This window comes from Chaetodon auriga, chromosome 11, assembly GCF_051107435.1.
Source record: "Chaetodon auriga isolate fChaAug3 chromosome 11, fChaAug3.hap1, whole genome shotgun sequence".
In the NCBI taxonomy this organism is placed as follows: domain Eukaryota; kingdom Metazoa; phylum Chordata; class Actinopteri; order Chaetodontiformes; family Chaetodontidae; genus Chaetodon; species Chaetodon auriga.
Genome location: NC_135084.1, coordinates 26,876,258 through 26,890,571, shown reverse-complemented (window position 1 = coordinate 26,890,571; position 14,314 = coordinate 26,876,258). Strand labels below are relative to the sequence as shown.

General features: G+C 47.1%; 1 protein-coding gene across 3 annotated transcripts in view; it reads right to left on the bottom strand.

Moving 5' to 3' along the window:
* Window positions 1-6,542: 6,542 nt before the first annotated feature.
* nrg3a (neuregulin 3a) overlaps window positions 6,543-14,314 on the bottom strand; it is a 312,192-nt gene continuing 304,420 nt past the window's right edge. For all 3 annotated transcript variants that reach the window (XM_076743950.1, XM_076743952.1, XM_076743951.1), the window contains one exon: window positions 6,543-9,885. In XM_076743950.1, coding sequence (XP_076600065.1) covers window positions 9,207-9,885 — 679 coding nt within the window. In that variant the 3' untranslated portion in view covers window positions 6,543-9,206. The remainder of the gene's footprint in view (window positions 9,886-14,314) is intronic.

The window sequence follows — 14,314 nt, the reverse complement described above, 5'->3', positions numbered from 1 at the left end:
TCTGCGCTGCACAGGGGCTGCCCTCCTTAAAGCTCAGACATTTTTCTCCTCCTTGCTGCTGCTGCTGCTGCTGCTGCTAATACTTTTAGTCTCAGGGCGCCATTTTCCAGCACAGACCATGGAATTCGACTTAACGTCCTGAACAGTGAATTGTTACCGCAGACACCAGTCTCCAATGGTTCAGATCACACCTTGCTGTTAGGTCACTTGCTGTTGTTTCAGGGACTCCATCATCCTCTGCAGTCAGTGTGTGCTGTCCCTGTGGACTGATTTCCACTCTCATAGTGTTGTGAACAAAACAGAAGCTTTTCTGAGCGTGTTAGCTCAACACAAAGTGATTCAGCAGGAGCTCCTGTGCTGCAGTATGTAGAGTTACAGGCTCAGCCAGGAGAGATGAGCTTAATGCATTGAGGCCTGAGCTCCAGTTATCTGTGTGATTTCATGAGTAGTCTGAATGGCTAAAGCTAATGTAATATTTTTCCATCACAGTGGAAACTGGAGGGTTACACTACCACAAACAGCCCAGTGTTCCAAACACAATGGTCAATAAAATGTATCTTGTAGTAGACAGGGAGGTGAAAAGATGTGCTTTAATCCATGCCGATTAAACGGACTGCAGCCCAACAAACTAAAAACCAGATGCTATATTGATTATTTGTAACTTAATTATCTGCATCTTTACACTGATCAGTTAGCATCAGAGCTCTTCAGACATTTCACATCAAGCTAATGTCCTGCTGCAACACAAATGAACTCGTTGAGCGAGTCGTAAGCTAGTGAACATGACTGAGGGTTGTCTTTTTAATGCAAATGTTTGTCAGGCCATGTGATGTTGGTTCCTGACTTTGAGAAGCTACTTGAACTGATTAGGACCACCAGTTTTTACTAGTTTTCAGCATAGCCAGCAATTGATGCAGCAAGAAAAGGGGCGGGCGACATCAGAGCAGCGGCCAATGAAGACAGTTTATCAGCATCTTGCTTCGTTTCAGTCCTTTTAGGTACCTCATGACTGTGATACCTCAACAAACTTATGGTGTAAGCTGACCTTCCACAGTGTACAGACATCACAGTGAGCTCACTGTCGACATACTTCATTCAGCAGTGCTGAACTGAGAACCAGAAGCAGGGAGAAGGAAGAGTGTCAGCGGGCTCCTGGTCCAGCTTTTATACTGTGATGATCCAGGTGAGCTGAATCAGCTGATGACCCTCAGCTGTGGGCGGTTGAACCAGGACAGCCCACACTGTGGTAGAGACATCACATCCACGATCTCCCTCCTTAGCTTGTTTGCTAGCTGGTTGGCTTAGTAGATTCCCAGAAGGAGAATCACCAAAGTTCTGGATGCTGCTGGTCAGTGGGGAAGGTTGTGATTGGATGACTGTATCTGTGTCAGGAGGTGGAGGCGTGCAGGGTGATACAGCTGCAGCTAACTAGGCTGATAAAGGGGAGGCTGATTAGTAATTTGCCCTCCTTTGGTTAGGAGAGAAGTGCTTTTAGGGCTTCTTGATTGGATGTTGTGAGCCAGAAGGGAGTTGCCTCTTAGATTTTAAATTTAAAGGTTAATGGAGGGAAGCGGCAGAATAAATGAATGGACAGAAGCCAAGGGGTGTGGCACGGAGGACATAATGAATGAAGAAATAGAGGAGCATAATAAAGTGGTTCTCCTGATTAAACTTTTGCTGAGCTCCATTTATTTTGCTGCGTTGCAGACACACAGGATATATGACCATAAAAACAGCCGCGCTGGCAGCTGAACTCGTCTGAACGAAGGCTTCACACACATAATAAGACAGATGAATCTTAAGGCAGAGAAATCCAACTTTTTCTTATTCGTCTCACGAAACACAATTAGCCTGGTTCAGCACAGCCTCGGTAAACTGCGTTAAGCTTTCTGCTGGAAATGTGATGATCTGAATCTCACTTTATATGTAAATAGACCTGATTAATTCAGTCAATAAATACTGATAGAGAAACATTGTTTTACATTGTGCTGACCTGAACAAAGGTACCTGCTTTCACTTCTGCTTAGACAAGAGTTTCCAAATCTTAACTGATCTTAAAAGCACGGCACACCACAGACGTAACCATAGACTTAAACTATTTCTAATATTTAACTGTAATACTGCAACTGCAATACTAATAATACTGCAACGCACACGACAGACGGGTCAGTCAAGACGCAGGACCACACTCTTACAGTTAATGCACGATTTCAGCGTCCAGGGACAAAACCTCGCTCACCACCAATATGACAGCAGGAGAAAACAGACATGGAGGCGGATCGTTGCCGTCAGCTGGTCGGATCAACGTGGCGTGTGCACTTTGCAGGATAACTTGGAGGAGAGTTGGAAATAAAGTTTTGTTGTTAACATCCAGTCAGTGACGCTCGCTCTGATTGGCTGACGCGGCTCAATATTCCACATCCAAATCAGCCTCGAATCGGGAACCACCTCCACGACTGATGAAGGGGCGACTTGGACCCAAAATCTGCCCAGTTGTCCTCTGGTGTGGGGCTTGAAAACGCCTGTCGTCTCAGTCTGGCTTCACTTGATTGCTGTGAAGTCAAAAAACATTATTTTCCATCAGTTTCAAACCAACAAAATGACACAAGGACCAAATCTTTGATTCTGCTTTTCTGAACAAATCGTCTGACCTCCTTTGCCAAAGAGTTCTACAAAGTAACTGTCAATCAGTGCAGCTCGTTTGACAAGTGAGACAGTTCAAACATGTTTGGGTCTCGTTCTGGACCTGATGAGCGCTGGCAGTGTCACCAAGTTTGACTGATGCCTCACACCTGCTCAGTGAGATAAAGAGTAGGTAACAGTGGCTCAGGACTGCTGTGGTGAAGAAAGTGCTGCAAGTTGTTTTGGGTGATTGTCCTGTCATGGCCGCCCTGCTGCCACCTGGGTGTCGAACTGAGAGGCGAAAGCACTTAACACATCAGAGACAGGGATCGTGGACGTCTGGATGCAGCTTGGAGTAGAATCGCTGCTCCTCTTCATCGAGCGCGGTGAGTTGAGGTGGTTTGGGCATCTGGTCGTGATGCCTCCTGGGAGGTTTTCCAGCCAGGAAAAGACCTGGAGTGGACCAGGGAGAAGCTGGAGGAGGTACTTCTGCTTGTTTTTAGCTGCTGTACCCATCGCTCTCTAGCCAAAGAGATCTGAGAACCCGACGAAGTAACAGTTCTACATATTCCTTCTGGTTGGAGAACATATCAGGATCCTCCAGAAGAGGCTACCGACTTACCGTGCTGCCCCCGTGACCTGGAAACTGATGGATGGATAGAGCCTGTCTGCCATCCTGCAGCAGACGAATGACAACACAGGAAGTTCACCCCAACAACACCTGTCACCTGACTGAATGTTGAAATACTAACGTGTGGGCTTTCATCCTGGAACACCCTGGAATCCAAATCATTTCCTTTTTCCAGAGAAATATGACAAATGCTGCCTAATGTTACTTTTATACTTAAAGTATTTTTGTTACCAATACTTTTATACTTTTCCTCAAATAACATCTGAATGCAGGACTTCTACTGTGTTTTTAAGGGATTTCACTGTTGAAGAACTTCTTCACTGTCATGAGGAGTCTTTTTTTTTTTTTTTTTTTATACATTTACAGTACATTTAACACACACACACACACACACACACACACACACACACACACACACACACACATTATTCTCTGTGATATGAAACCCATTGACATTCTGTCAGCTTGGAGCCTTTAAACAGTATCAGACTGTTTGAGTTTCTGTCCAAAAACCGAAGAAAAAGATGGTTTTTCTCAGAGGCAACATGCAGTGTGTGTGTGTGTGTATGTGCGTGTGTGTCACAGCACTTTTTCTGCGTTCAGCGTTCAGCCTTTACCTTTAAATATATGGAAGTTATCTTCAGACACTTAAACATGAAATGGCATCTGAAGCCATCTTTGAAGAATGTGACGGATGTTTGCTCTAAAACTGAGTTTAGCTTCTAGTTTTGGGCTAATGTGTTTTGAAAAAGAAAAACAATGAGATGAAGCATTTTCTTCTCTTCTGTCGCCCACTGAGGTGTGTAGAAATGTGGAAAACGCCCTCATGCGGCCCCCTGACGAGGTCAGATCACTGAAAATGAATGAAACGTGGTAACATGGAGGAAGCTGTTGTGCTTTGATGGATTGGTGTCCGTCAGGCCGTCAGCTGCTGTTCACGAACATCGCTGGTCCTCTTTGAAGAACATGTGAAAGTGTGTTTCTGACTGAATAACGTAGATCTTGAAGTGATTCTGCAGAGAAACTTCTCCTTCCTCACGAGGACGAACAGAATCATCACTGCTTGAGGGCTGCATCTTATTTTCTGCCGCAAATTTCTGCTAAGAAAAAACACTTTTTGTGCAAGTTTGGGCGTGCAAAAGTTTTTCGGATGACAAATGTAAGAAATGGATTTGGGTCAGACAAATGGAGAAGTCACATGGTGACACTGGATCGGCTGCCTCAGGGGGAAAAAAGGCCTTACGCACTGTAATTCATGCCAAAGGCTGAAACTGAATACAATGACCTACTTGACACATGTTGCCTCATACTGTGTACTATGATGTCATAATTACAGTGCCACACACACACACACACACACACACACACACACACACACACACGCCCTGCAGCCACTCAGCTCGGGCTGCTGTGTGTCTGCAGATGCACAGATTCCCTCCTGGCTGATCCTGACAGCAGCAGTCAGCAGATGAAAGGGGACTGGAGGACGGCGCGTCCTGGACGACGGCGCGTCCTGGACGACGGGCTAATCGTCGCACTCTGTGCATGTTTGAGTGTGTGGAATCTGTTCACGTGTGTGTTTTCTTGATGTAGTTCTATTGATGCGCCGCACCAACGCTTCCACTCGACGACTCTGAATGATCTCAGAGGTTTCGGTTTGCACAGGGATGCTGGGGAGGAGAGCGTTTCATTAAAGAAGATGAACTGTGCCTCTGGAGGACAGCAGGAGGTGAACGCACACACAGACACACACAGTTTGTGTGTGCGTCACCCGTCCAAAGGCCCCGTATCTCTAACAAGGATTAGCTTTTCTTTCCACTCCAGACTCGGTCTTTTCAAATGGAAACAGCCTGAATTTCCTCCACGCTGACACTTTTCACCCCCCTCTCTTCCTCTGCCTCTCCACCTGTCTCAGACTTGTTCCAGTTCAAACCACCTTTGAAAGCATCATCAAAGCTTTTTATTTGTATGTTTCTTATCTCTATGCGTAGCTGATCAAGCCGCGGGGGTTTGTGCGATGACAGGAGGGCATGTGGGGGGACAGAAAGACACGTTGACGCACTGAAAAAGCACATGAACGTTCAGAGTATCTGGGCTCACTGACACTGGACTGGCCTGCAGCTCAGATGAGGTCTGATGGGGCTGCCTGCCTGGCAGTGCAGCGCTTTGGAGGATCAAGCTGTAGCTCTTATCTCTCTGGCCTGATGGTCTAACCTCTCTTTCCTGCCATCAGTCTTTCACACGCACGCACGCACGCACGCGGACGCCGGACCGATGGTCTGCACTGCTATGAACTGTGGTTCTGCCATAAATCTGCACTTTGGGACAAAGAGTGTGTGTGCAGGCATGCATACCTACACACACACACACACACACACACACACACACACACACACACACACACACACACACACACAGCACTAACATCCATTTTTGCTATAAATAAAAACTGATTTTCACTTTTTTTGTGTTTACTAATTTTCTTGATTGATTTTTCAAATTTGAGTTTTACTTTTTTTGAACAACAGACCAATTTTAAATGTGGTTTATGGTGAACAGCTGCTGATTGTGCTTTAGTAAATAATAAATAATACTGATCATTTGTAAGTTCTTGCTATTATTTCTGTCTGTGACATCTTAATTTCCCCGGTGTTGGATCAATAAAGTTTTATCTTGTCTTAGTAAATGGTTTGTCTGTGAATTTGGGGATGAATAAACTATCCATCTATCTGTACTGGTTATTTTTCTGAATTTCAGCTGTATCAAAGATCAAAATGATCACACCTCATTATACTAAATATTGAGCTCATATATTGAATAAAACGTTGACTCTGATGAAGAGAGGCATCAGATTATTATTGAATCTGTGACCAATGATAAAAAGAGAAGCGCCGAGGTTTCCCTGACGACGCACGCCCTCGTGTCTTTACCTGTGCTGCGTCTGATAATGCTAAACGAACAGGACGTGAAGTCGTGCAGCGAGCGATGTTCAATTAACGCCACGTGTAGTTAAAGATGTTCAGAGTGGAAAGCGGAGATGCTCGCATTAAATTTAATTTTCCTCTCCTCTGTTGTGTAATTGCTGATTGTCAGATGTTCCCTGTGCTGAAGTGTCAAAAGTAATTGTTTTCTCAGTAAGTCGTTCAGGCCTGTCAGTTCAAGAGGAACACACCTGTGAGCATCAGCCTCGACTTCTGCGGACGCTCCTGCTCGGCGAGTTTCCCTTGGCGGCGTCTTGTGTGGAAACATGGCGTCTCTGAACATCTCAGATAAGAAAACAAATCCAGACAATGCTTGCAGATTTTTATCTGTTCAAAGCTCATACACTGATTACAGTTGGTCAAACAAACAAATTCACATTTTCTTGCACATGTGCACAGAAGCACATCAACCTCCATGAGTGACCAGTGTTTGTTCTGGTGTGGACATTATGGGTTTCACGGTCATCAGTATCAAACAGCCAGAACTGCTGAGGTCCAACAGTTGATATAGAAAAGCTCTTTTTGGGGGTTAATGGCAGTACGGTGAACTAAGTCTTCAAATAAAAAAAGAACGCATGAAAGAACAGAAGAGAGCAAAAAACAAGCGAGCTCAGGGCAGTGTGTGTGTGTGTGTGTGTGTGTGTGTGTGTGTGTGTGCGTGCGTGCGTGTGCGAGTGTGTGTTGATCAGATTCGGCCTCGCCATTCAGGCGTTTATTAAAAAAGATGGCAGAGCCGGGCGGCGAGTGTTCCCGAGGATCAGCCGCCGTGAGAGATTTGATAAGAAAGAGTGAATTCTCAGGTACCACGAACTCATCCAGAGTGCGCCATGACTGGATCCGACCTGCGTGAGCAAAGCATCACACACAGGAAGTGGAGCGCTGAGCGCGGGAGACGCTCGCATGTTGTCTGAGAGCGGTTTGTCAGCAGTGCTCCACATTCACAGGGCTGCTTTCAGTGTTTCCCTTCAAAACCATGAAACATCCAGAGTCAGAGAAAACCTTCGCAGGAAGCCTGAAGCCGACTTTCAGTGATTCTGATGACATGAAAACATTCGTGCTTATTGTTCAAAGTTCAAGCGTTTACGTTTTCAATTAGCTTGGCTCATTCTTTTCCCAAATCAAAACACCTTTTAATCAAATAAAAAAGTGAAAACTGTCAATTTAGTTGCAAAGACTTGAACGGACGCTGGACATGCACACGTTCCCGAAAAACAAATTCCCCCTTTCACTTTTCGTCCCATTGACGCACGAAGCAGGCGAGTTTCTAACAGAGGAGCCATGAACGATGATCGCGGCGGGACAACTCTTCATCACCTTTCATCTTCATTCATGTCCTCCCATTCTGACATGAACAAAAGGAGGAGATCATGTTTCCCACTGACATCAAAGCCCGCGTCAGGATTGGTAAGAAAGCTAAACGGATGGAAACATTTGGAAATGCTGACGTGTAGTTTTCTATGTCATGGATGGAGGGACAGTGTGGCCATTGAGATGAAGCCACATTTCAAAACATCACTTCACTGTTTTCTATATTCTGGACAAAGATGGAGCTTCCAGCTACGTTTGTGGGTACTGGTCTCCAGCCAGTTTAGACCGGCTGGTCTGAGGAGAGGCTGAAGGGTTAGTGAAGTTTCGATGTCTGGACAGGGAGCGTCTCAGGACTGAAAACGTCTCCAAGCAATCCACCAAAACAAAGTTATTTTGAAAAATCTTTACCAGAATTTCAACCATTTTTTTTTTAACTTTTTATCACCAGAAACATTTGGCTGTAACTTCATACAGAGATTCAAAAGCTTCCAGTTCATAGGATACAACAACGACACATTTATTTCTTGTTTCCACACCCACACCGTGTGCCCCCCCATCAGCCCCAGAGAGCAGCACTGTTCATTAAAAACCACAAACCAAAGAAATGAACTGAAACCTGTCACGTTAGCTCCTGTGCTCATCCTTAGCCCTCTGTCCGTCCTTTGTCCCTCTGTCCGTCCTTTGTCCCTCTGTCCCATCATCCAACCAACGGAAAAATAATGCACATGTGAGTGTGTGTGCACACGTGTGTGAAAATATCATTTGTAACAAAACAAAAATAATCTGGATCGGTCTGAGCGAAGGGGGTCAGCGTCCGGCTGTCCTCGACCATCGCCCCCAAAGCCCGCCCACTACAAGAAGAAGCTGTTTCCTGTTTTTCTTCTTCTCCCTCCATCGATGCACTTCAGCATGCGCACACACACACACACACACACACACACACACACACACACACACACACACACACACACACACACACAGGGAGTTGTAAATTGTACGTAGTAAATCCTCAGAGTGCGGTTGGTCGCCGCAGGCGGCTGCACGGTACTTCTTGGCTGGGTAGACGGTTTTCAAAAGGCCTTCCTTGTCGGCCATCTTGGATCTGCGCAGGCTCACGGCGTGAGACTTGCGGACGTGCGGCGGGATGTTAATGAAGTTCTGTCGTTCAAATGAAACGGGTTAATACAAAACAGAGAGGGGAAAAAAGAAAGAGAAATAGTTTCATCATTCCTGCGTTCTTCGACTTTGTACTTGGTCACTTTTTGAATTCCATATATTTATATCCATATATATTTATATATATATATATTTATATATTCTTTTTACAATTAAAAACACCATGGGCTCGACAGACTATTTGGTTTCTTTTTGTCTAAGTAGAAGTGTTTCTCTTGTTTTGTAAATAAATGCATGTAAATATTTTTTCTCTTTTTCCGTACGGTCAGTCGGTGTAAAGGCGCCACTCAGAAGTGTTTCTTTGTTTGCTTGTTTGTTTGTTTGTTTGTTTGTTTGTTTGTTTGTATCCACACTGTATGCATCTCGTCAGCACATAATTTCCATGATATTACATTTTTTTTAATTCAGCGTTTCCGTTTGTGTCCCACAGGTGCGAACACCTGTCAAATGCTGTCAGACTGAAAGCGAATGTCCTAAACGGCGTCCTTTCATTGGCTGGTTTGGCCCAGGTCTCTGTGTGATAGGCTGGGGCTGAGCAGCTGGGTCTGCGTGGGTCCGTTACAGCTCAGCGCTCCGGCACTTCCTCCATGAAGGTTCAGGAAGCAAACAGTTTCTCTGGCCTCCACCAGCGCAGCCGCTGAGCCGCCGTTGCTGATCCCGCCGTCTTCCTGCTTCCTGTGAGCCAGCGCCAACGCCCTGAGCTGCTCCTGCGCCTCCTCCAGCAGGAGCGCCACCTCGTCCTGCCGCTGGCCGAGGGCGGACGAGCAGGACGAAGACGACGGCGCGGGGCGCTCCGGCCTCTCTCTCCTCTCGTCCTTGCAGGTCATGGTCGCGCAGGTAGCTGACATCGCTGCGGTTGGCGGGTTGATGCTGGTTTGCATACAAGACACCTCATTGTCATGGTGACACTGGACGGAGGGGATGATGGGGATGGAGCAGGAACGAAACGGCGGCGGCGGGGAGCGGCTGTGACGGCGCCCGGGCCTGCGCAGGCTGCGGGTGGCGGGATTCGGATCGGCACGCCCGGGCGGAGCGCACAGGCCCGGACGCACCTCCACGCGGCCGCTCCAGGACAATGGCGACGTCTCCAGGGAGGCGGGAGCTTGCATATGTAGGAAGGCGTCTCGTCTGGGGTTGTCACATCGGTCCTCTCCCTGCGTCTGGCAGCTAAAGAGAAACGAAAAGACAAGACAGACAAAAAGAAGAGGAAGGAGCAAAAGTTACTGGAGCGGAGAAACACGTCTTCACTTCACCAGAGGACAAGTCCTCGTGTCTTTGAGACTCCCACGCTGAGACCCCGGCAGGACACACAGAGGGACGGCTGAGGCTGACCGAGGACGCTGGGAGCGAGGAGGACGGGTCTGTCTTTCTTTCATCTCTTTATCTGTGAGTCTGTGCACACACACACACACACACACACACACACACACACCTCGACCCTCTTATATAAGTGAGGAGGTAACAGAGAGTTCAGTTTTATTTCATCCATTTAATGACTTGAAGAAAATGAGAAGTGTTGTTTTAAAGTCGAAGGCGCTCGTCTCGGGTCGAGGACAGCTGAGGTAATCAGGCGTCGTGTGTGTCGTTTCCATCGATTCTTTTCATTTTCACTGTTCCTCTTTGGGTCAAGGCCACCTGCCTGTTTTGAAAACCCTTTTTGAGTCACTCTTGCTCAGAGATTGTATAACTGCGCTGATTCCAGTGATGATCGCTCTTTTCTATATTTGAAAGTTTTAATCTGTGCTCTCGGTCGTACCTGAGCCTCCACCTTCCTCCTCTACGCCCTCACTCCTCTGCTACGCTCTATGCTTTTCCTCACATGACCACTTGCTACTCAACCTGTGGAGCAGATGTCCTCATGTTGTTTCAATCAACCTGTCCCCGGTTGTGCCTCCTGCCCGTCTGTCCCCATTAGTCTCGTTAGCCGTCCTTCTGCTCAACCTCATTAATTAAACGGTATATTCTTTATCTCTTGCTTAATTGTTCACCGTCAGTAACTACATTTACATGATGCAAGGAACCAGGTTACAGGGAGGAATCAGAGACTACACGTGTTGACATGCAGCTGGACAGTAATCAGATTACTCCTCTCACCCTGACAGTAAATCTGGGAATCTGAATTTTTGACTTCAGCGGCAGAAACCAACGTATTTAGACCTACAGATGCTGCTATTCCTCAGTTTCAGCTCAGCTGGACTTTGGATTTAATTGTCCTGGATGCAAAGACTTGGTACCTGGTAACTGTGGTGTGGTATACGTCAGGGAAACACTGTGGTTATGGCACATAACATATGGTCAATGTGTGGTTAGAGATGGGAAACTAAGGCTAACGATGAAGGACTTGATTGTGGTTACAGTGGAAAAAAAGGTGGACAGGGTTTGGGTCACGATCTATGACTCCTGCGTGAACTCAGACTTTGGACATCCTGATCCAGAACTGTGGAATAAAGCTGCTGCTCTGAGGCACTGCTCTGGTCTCTGTGGTCTCTTACTCTTGTGTCTTGTCTCCCCTGTCCAGGATGCCGGTCCTGGAGCTGTCCTGAGCGTTTCCCTGACCTTTGCACCAGGGGTGGTTACTGATGGCCAAATAGTTGAAAATCAGACAATGACAAGCTGCACAGCCTGTGACTAGAGCCTGTACGTACAGTGTATACTGTATATGTATATATGTATATGTACATATGTATCTAAAAAACTTGACTGAGGACAGACATAATCCCGTCTTTGTCCCTCTTTGTTAGACCGACCATGTCCCTCACTGTTATCTGGGTCTAAATCCAGTGGCATTCTAGAGCGGCGCCTCATTGTGTAATAATTCATAATCCTCTGCAAACACTAGTTTTTTCCACCACGTCAGAATCCAACTCCTTCAGTAATACCTCGTCACACACGCTTACACTCTCCATCAAGACGTGCAAAAATAGTGGTGGGAGGAGGAGGTGCTTTTCAGACTCAAAGGAAATCACGCCGTCCTTTTATCGCCGCAGTATTTTTCCGAGACATGAAAACCTCACCAAAAACCACAGTGGAGATTTAGCGGGTCCACAGAGAGGATCCCGCGAGCGATAAGAGAGGATGATGCGAGGGTGCTAATTCCCAAGATAACATTCACAGACAAATCTCTCTTTTGATGTGTTAAAACACAATCAGATTGCAAAAATCTATGAAGCAGAGTTCAAATATAGACCCTGGAGCAACGCGGGAGCGGCTGGAGGGGTATTACAGAGAGATTGTGTGCAAGTGAGGTGAGATAAGTGACGGGGCTTTTATCTTTTACGGGAGCTCATTACATGTACAAGTGTTAGCAGTCAGCTTCATTAATCCACCCCCCTACAGATAAATATATCTCATGTGTCTGCTACCAAAGTCAAAGCAAAGCTCCATGTGAAGCGATGCAGGGACCCTGTAACACTGGAACATGTTTGCAGATGAGCAACATACAAGCATGTCTACGCACATGTGGGCACACACGCCTCCACACGCAGAGGCTGCGAGGACAACTGAAGGCTGGATGAGTGATGTCGCAGGACAAAGTTAAGACGGGGAGGGAGCGCCGCGTGTTGAAATACTGCAAACAGAGAACAAAAAAATGAAATCCATGCGGTCTCTTCGTCAGCCATTTTGGAGACAGCTTTATCTTAAAATAGTAGTAACAACACAGGACATTCTGTCTCCCTGTCAGCCATTTTGTTGAGATAACACTCGGCGTGGAGGAGAGCGGGAACCTTTCTGTAGAGCCGTTTCTGACTGTCATATTCCATCTGCACACTCCTCTATCACACCCTCTGCTCCCCTGCTGCTGCTGCTTTCTTCTTCTTCTACTATATTTCTGAACGCTTTCTGTCTGTGTCAGAGTGGATTCAAACTGGCTGTCTCTCTATTTCTGTCTCCGTCTCTCCCTCAGTCTCCATGCAGTCGTGGTCAAATGTCTCCATGGCAACCCAGACTACCATACGATGGGAGAGGGATCCTGTCGTCTGTCAGTCCATCTGCCGTGATGTGAAATCGTTCATTAGAGAATGAGCGAGTGAGTAGGTGGATGAGTAACTGAGTCTGCGTGTGTGTGAGAGCACAACCTGTTCGTCTGTTCGGCTGATTTTCACGCTTTTGATGGAAGGGGCTGTCGTTCTGTGCAGTGGCATGCAGAGATGCTCTGAAGGCGGGGGCCAAAGTGATAAAAGGCCCCAAGCGGAGCAGACTTTGGGCAGACAACACCTGAGCTGGCCGGGGGATGATTTGGACCAACCACAGGTCACCTCAGCCGAGCAGAGGGCATTCAGGGCGACGCTCGAGTCCAGCAGAAGGACGCTTTGGTTGACCATAGGACACCAGACGACGCTTGAGCCAACCAGAGGACACTTCAGCTACCAGAGGACCCAGTAAGCAGCTGGGTTAAGCAAAGGACACCTGGGCAGACCGGAGGACGCCTGGGACGATCGGAGGATGCCTGAGCAGCCCAGCGGACACTTACGCTGATCACATTTGCAGGGGCCAACCCGGGGGCACTTAGGCTGGCCTGCCGGTCACCTGGGAGTGGACTTCAGGTAACCAGAGTGGCACTGGAGAGGCACAGGGGCCGATAAGAGGAGCACTTGTTCTGAGGACAAGGACACTTCAGCAGCTCGAGTGTCCCTGTACGGTGACATTCAGGCCAAGAGGAAGCGTGAGACATGCTGCTTAAATCAAGATTAAAACAAAAGTGAACTGAAGCTCTGTGAGTGAAAAGGGCACGACGGGCACCACTCTGCACCCCCCCCGACACACACACACACACACACACACACACACACACACGAATTTACTCTATTTATGCCACTTGTGTGCACACGTGTGCTCGCTGCATGTGTGACTGTGTCTGTCTCAGCTCTCTCTTTCCATTAGTATGCATGTAGGTCATGTGGAGCTTTATCCTGAGCCTGGACCGCTGGGACCTGAACGCCTGAAGTGAGGCTTGCCAGTCCAGGTGGGTAAAGCACTGACTCATGACCCACCGAAAATGGGTCAAAGCTCTTTTCACACTGAATGAATTTCTTGCTAATCATTCACAGCGATCATTTGCATTTCCCCTGGCTGCCGCGCACACGCAGGCTCGCCCGAGACGAGAAGCGTAACCCTGCGCTGTTACATTTGAGTGTGGATTTAATTGTTGGTCTACCTGCTAAGTCACTGCATTAAAAGCTGAGAATCAGAATTTAGGGCAGGCATGACAAGATGCCAGAGAGGGAAGAGAGAGTGAAGAGCGTGGATGTGCAGCCTGTATCATGTCCTTAAAGGCAGGCAAAGCGTTTCCTTTGAACTCGTGCCACTGTGCTGCAGACCACAACATAACGTGACCTCGGTTTTATCTTTGCCCAGCAGATTGGGAAACAAAGGGATGGGGGGAGTAAAGGAGATTAAAAAAAAGAAATGCAGCCTTTAAAAAAAATAAATCAGAGAATTGGCTTTGAAATATCGACTCTTGAAATGAAATCCAAAGCTTTGTCCGCGGCAGGCCTGTGTTTTCAGTCTGAAATGATTCAGCACGCGGAGGATACAGCAAAGAAGTAAAGCAGACAGAAAGGAGGAGAGAAGAAAGTGAGGATTAAACCTGAAAATA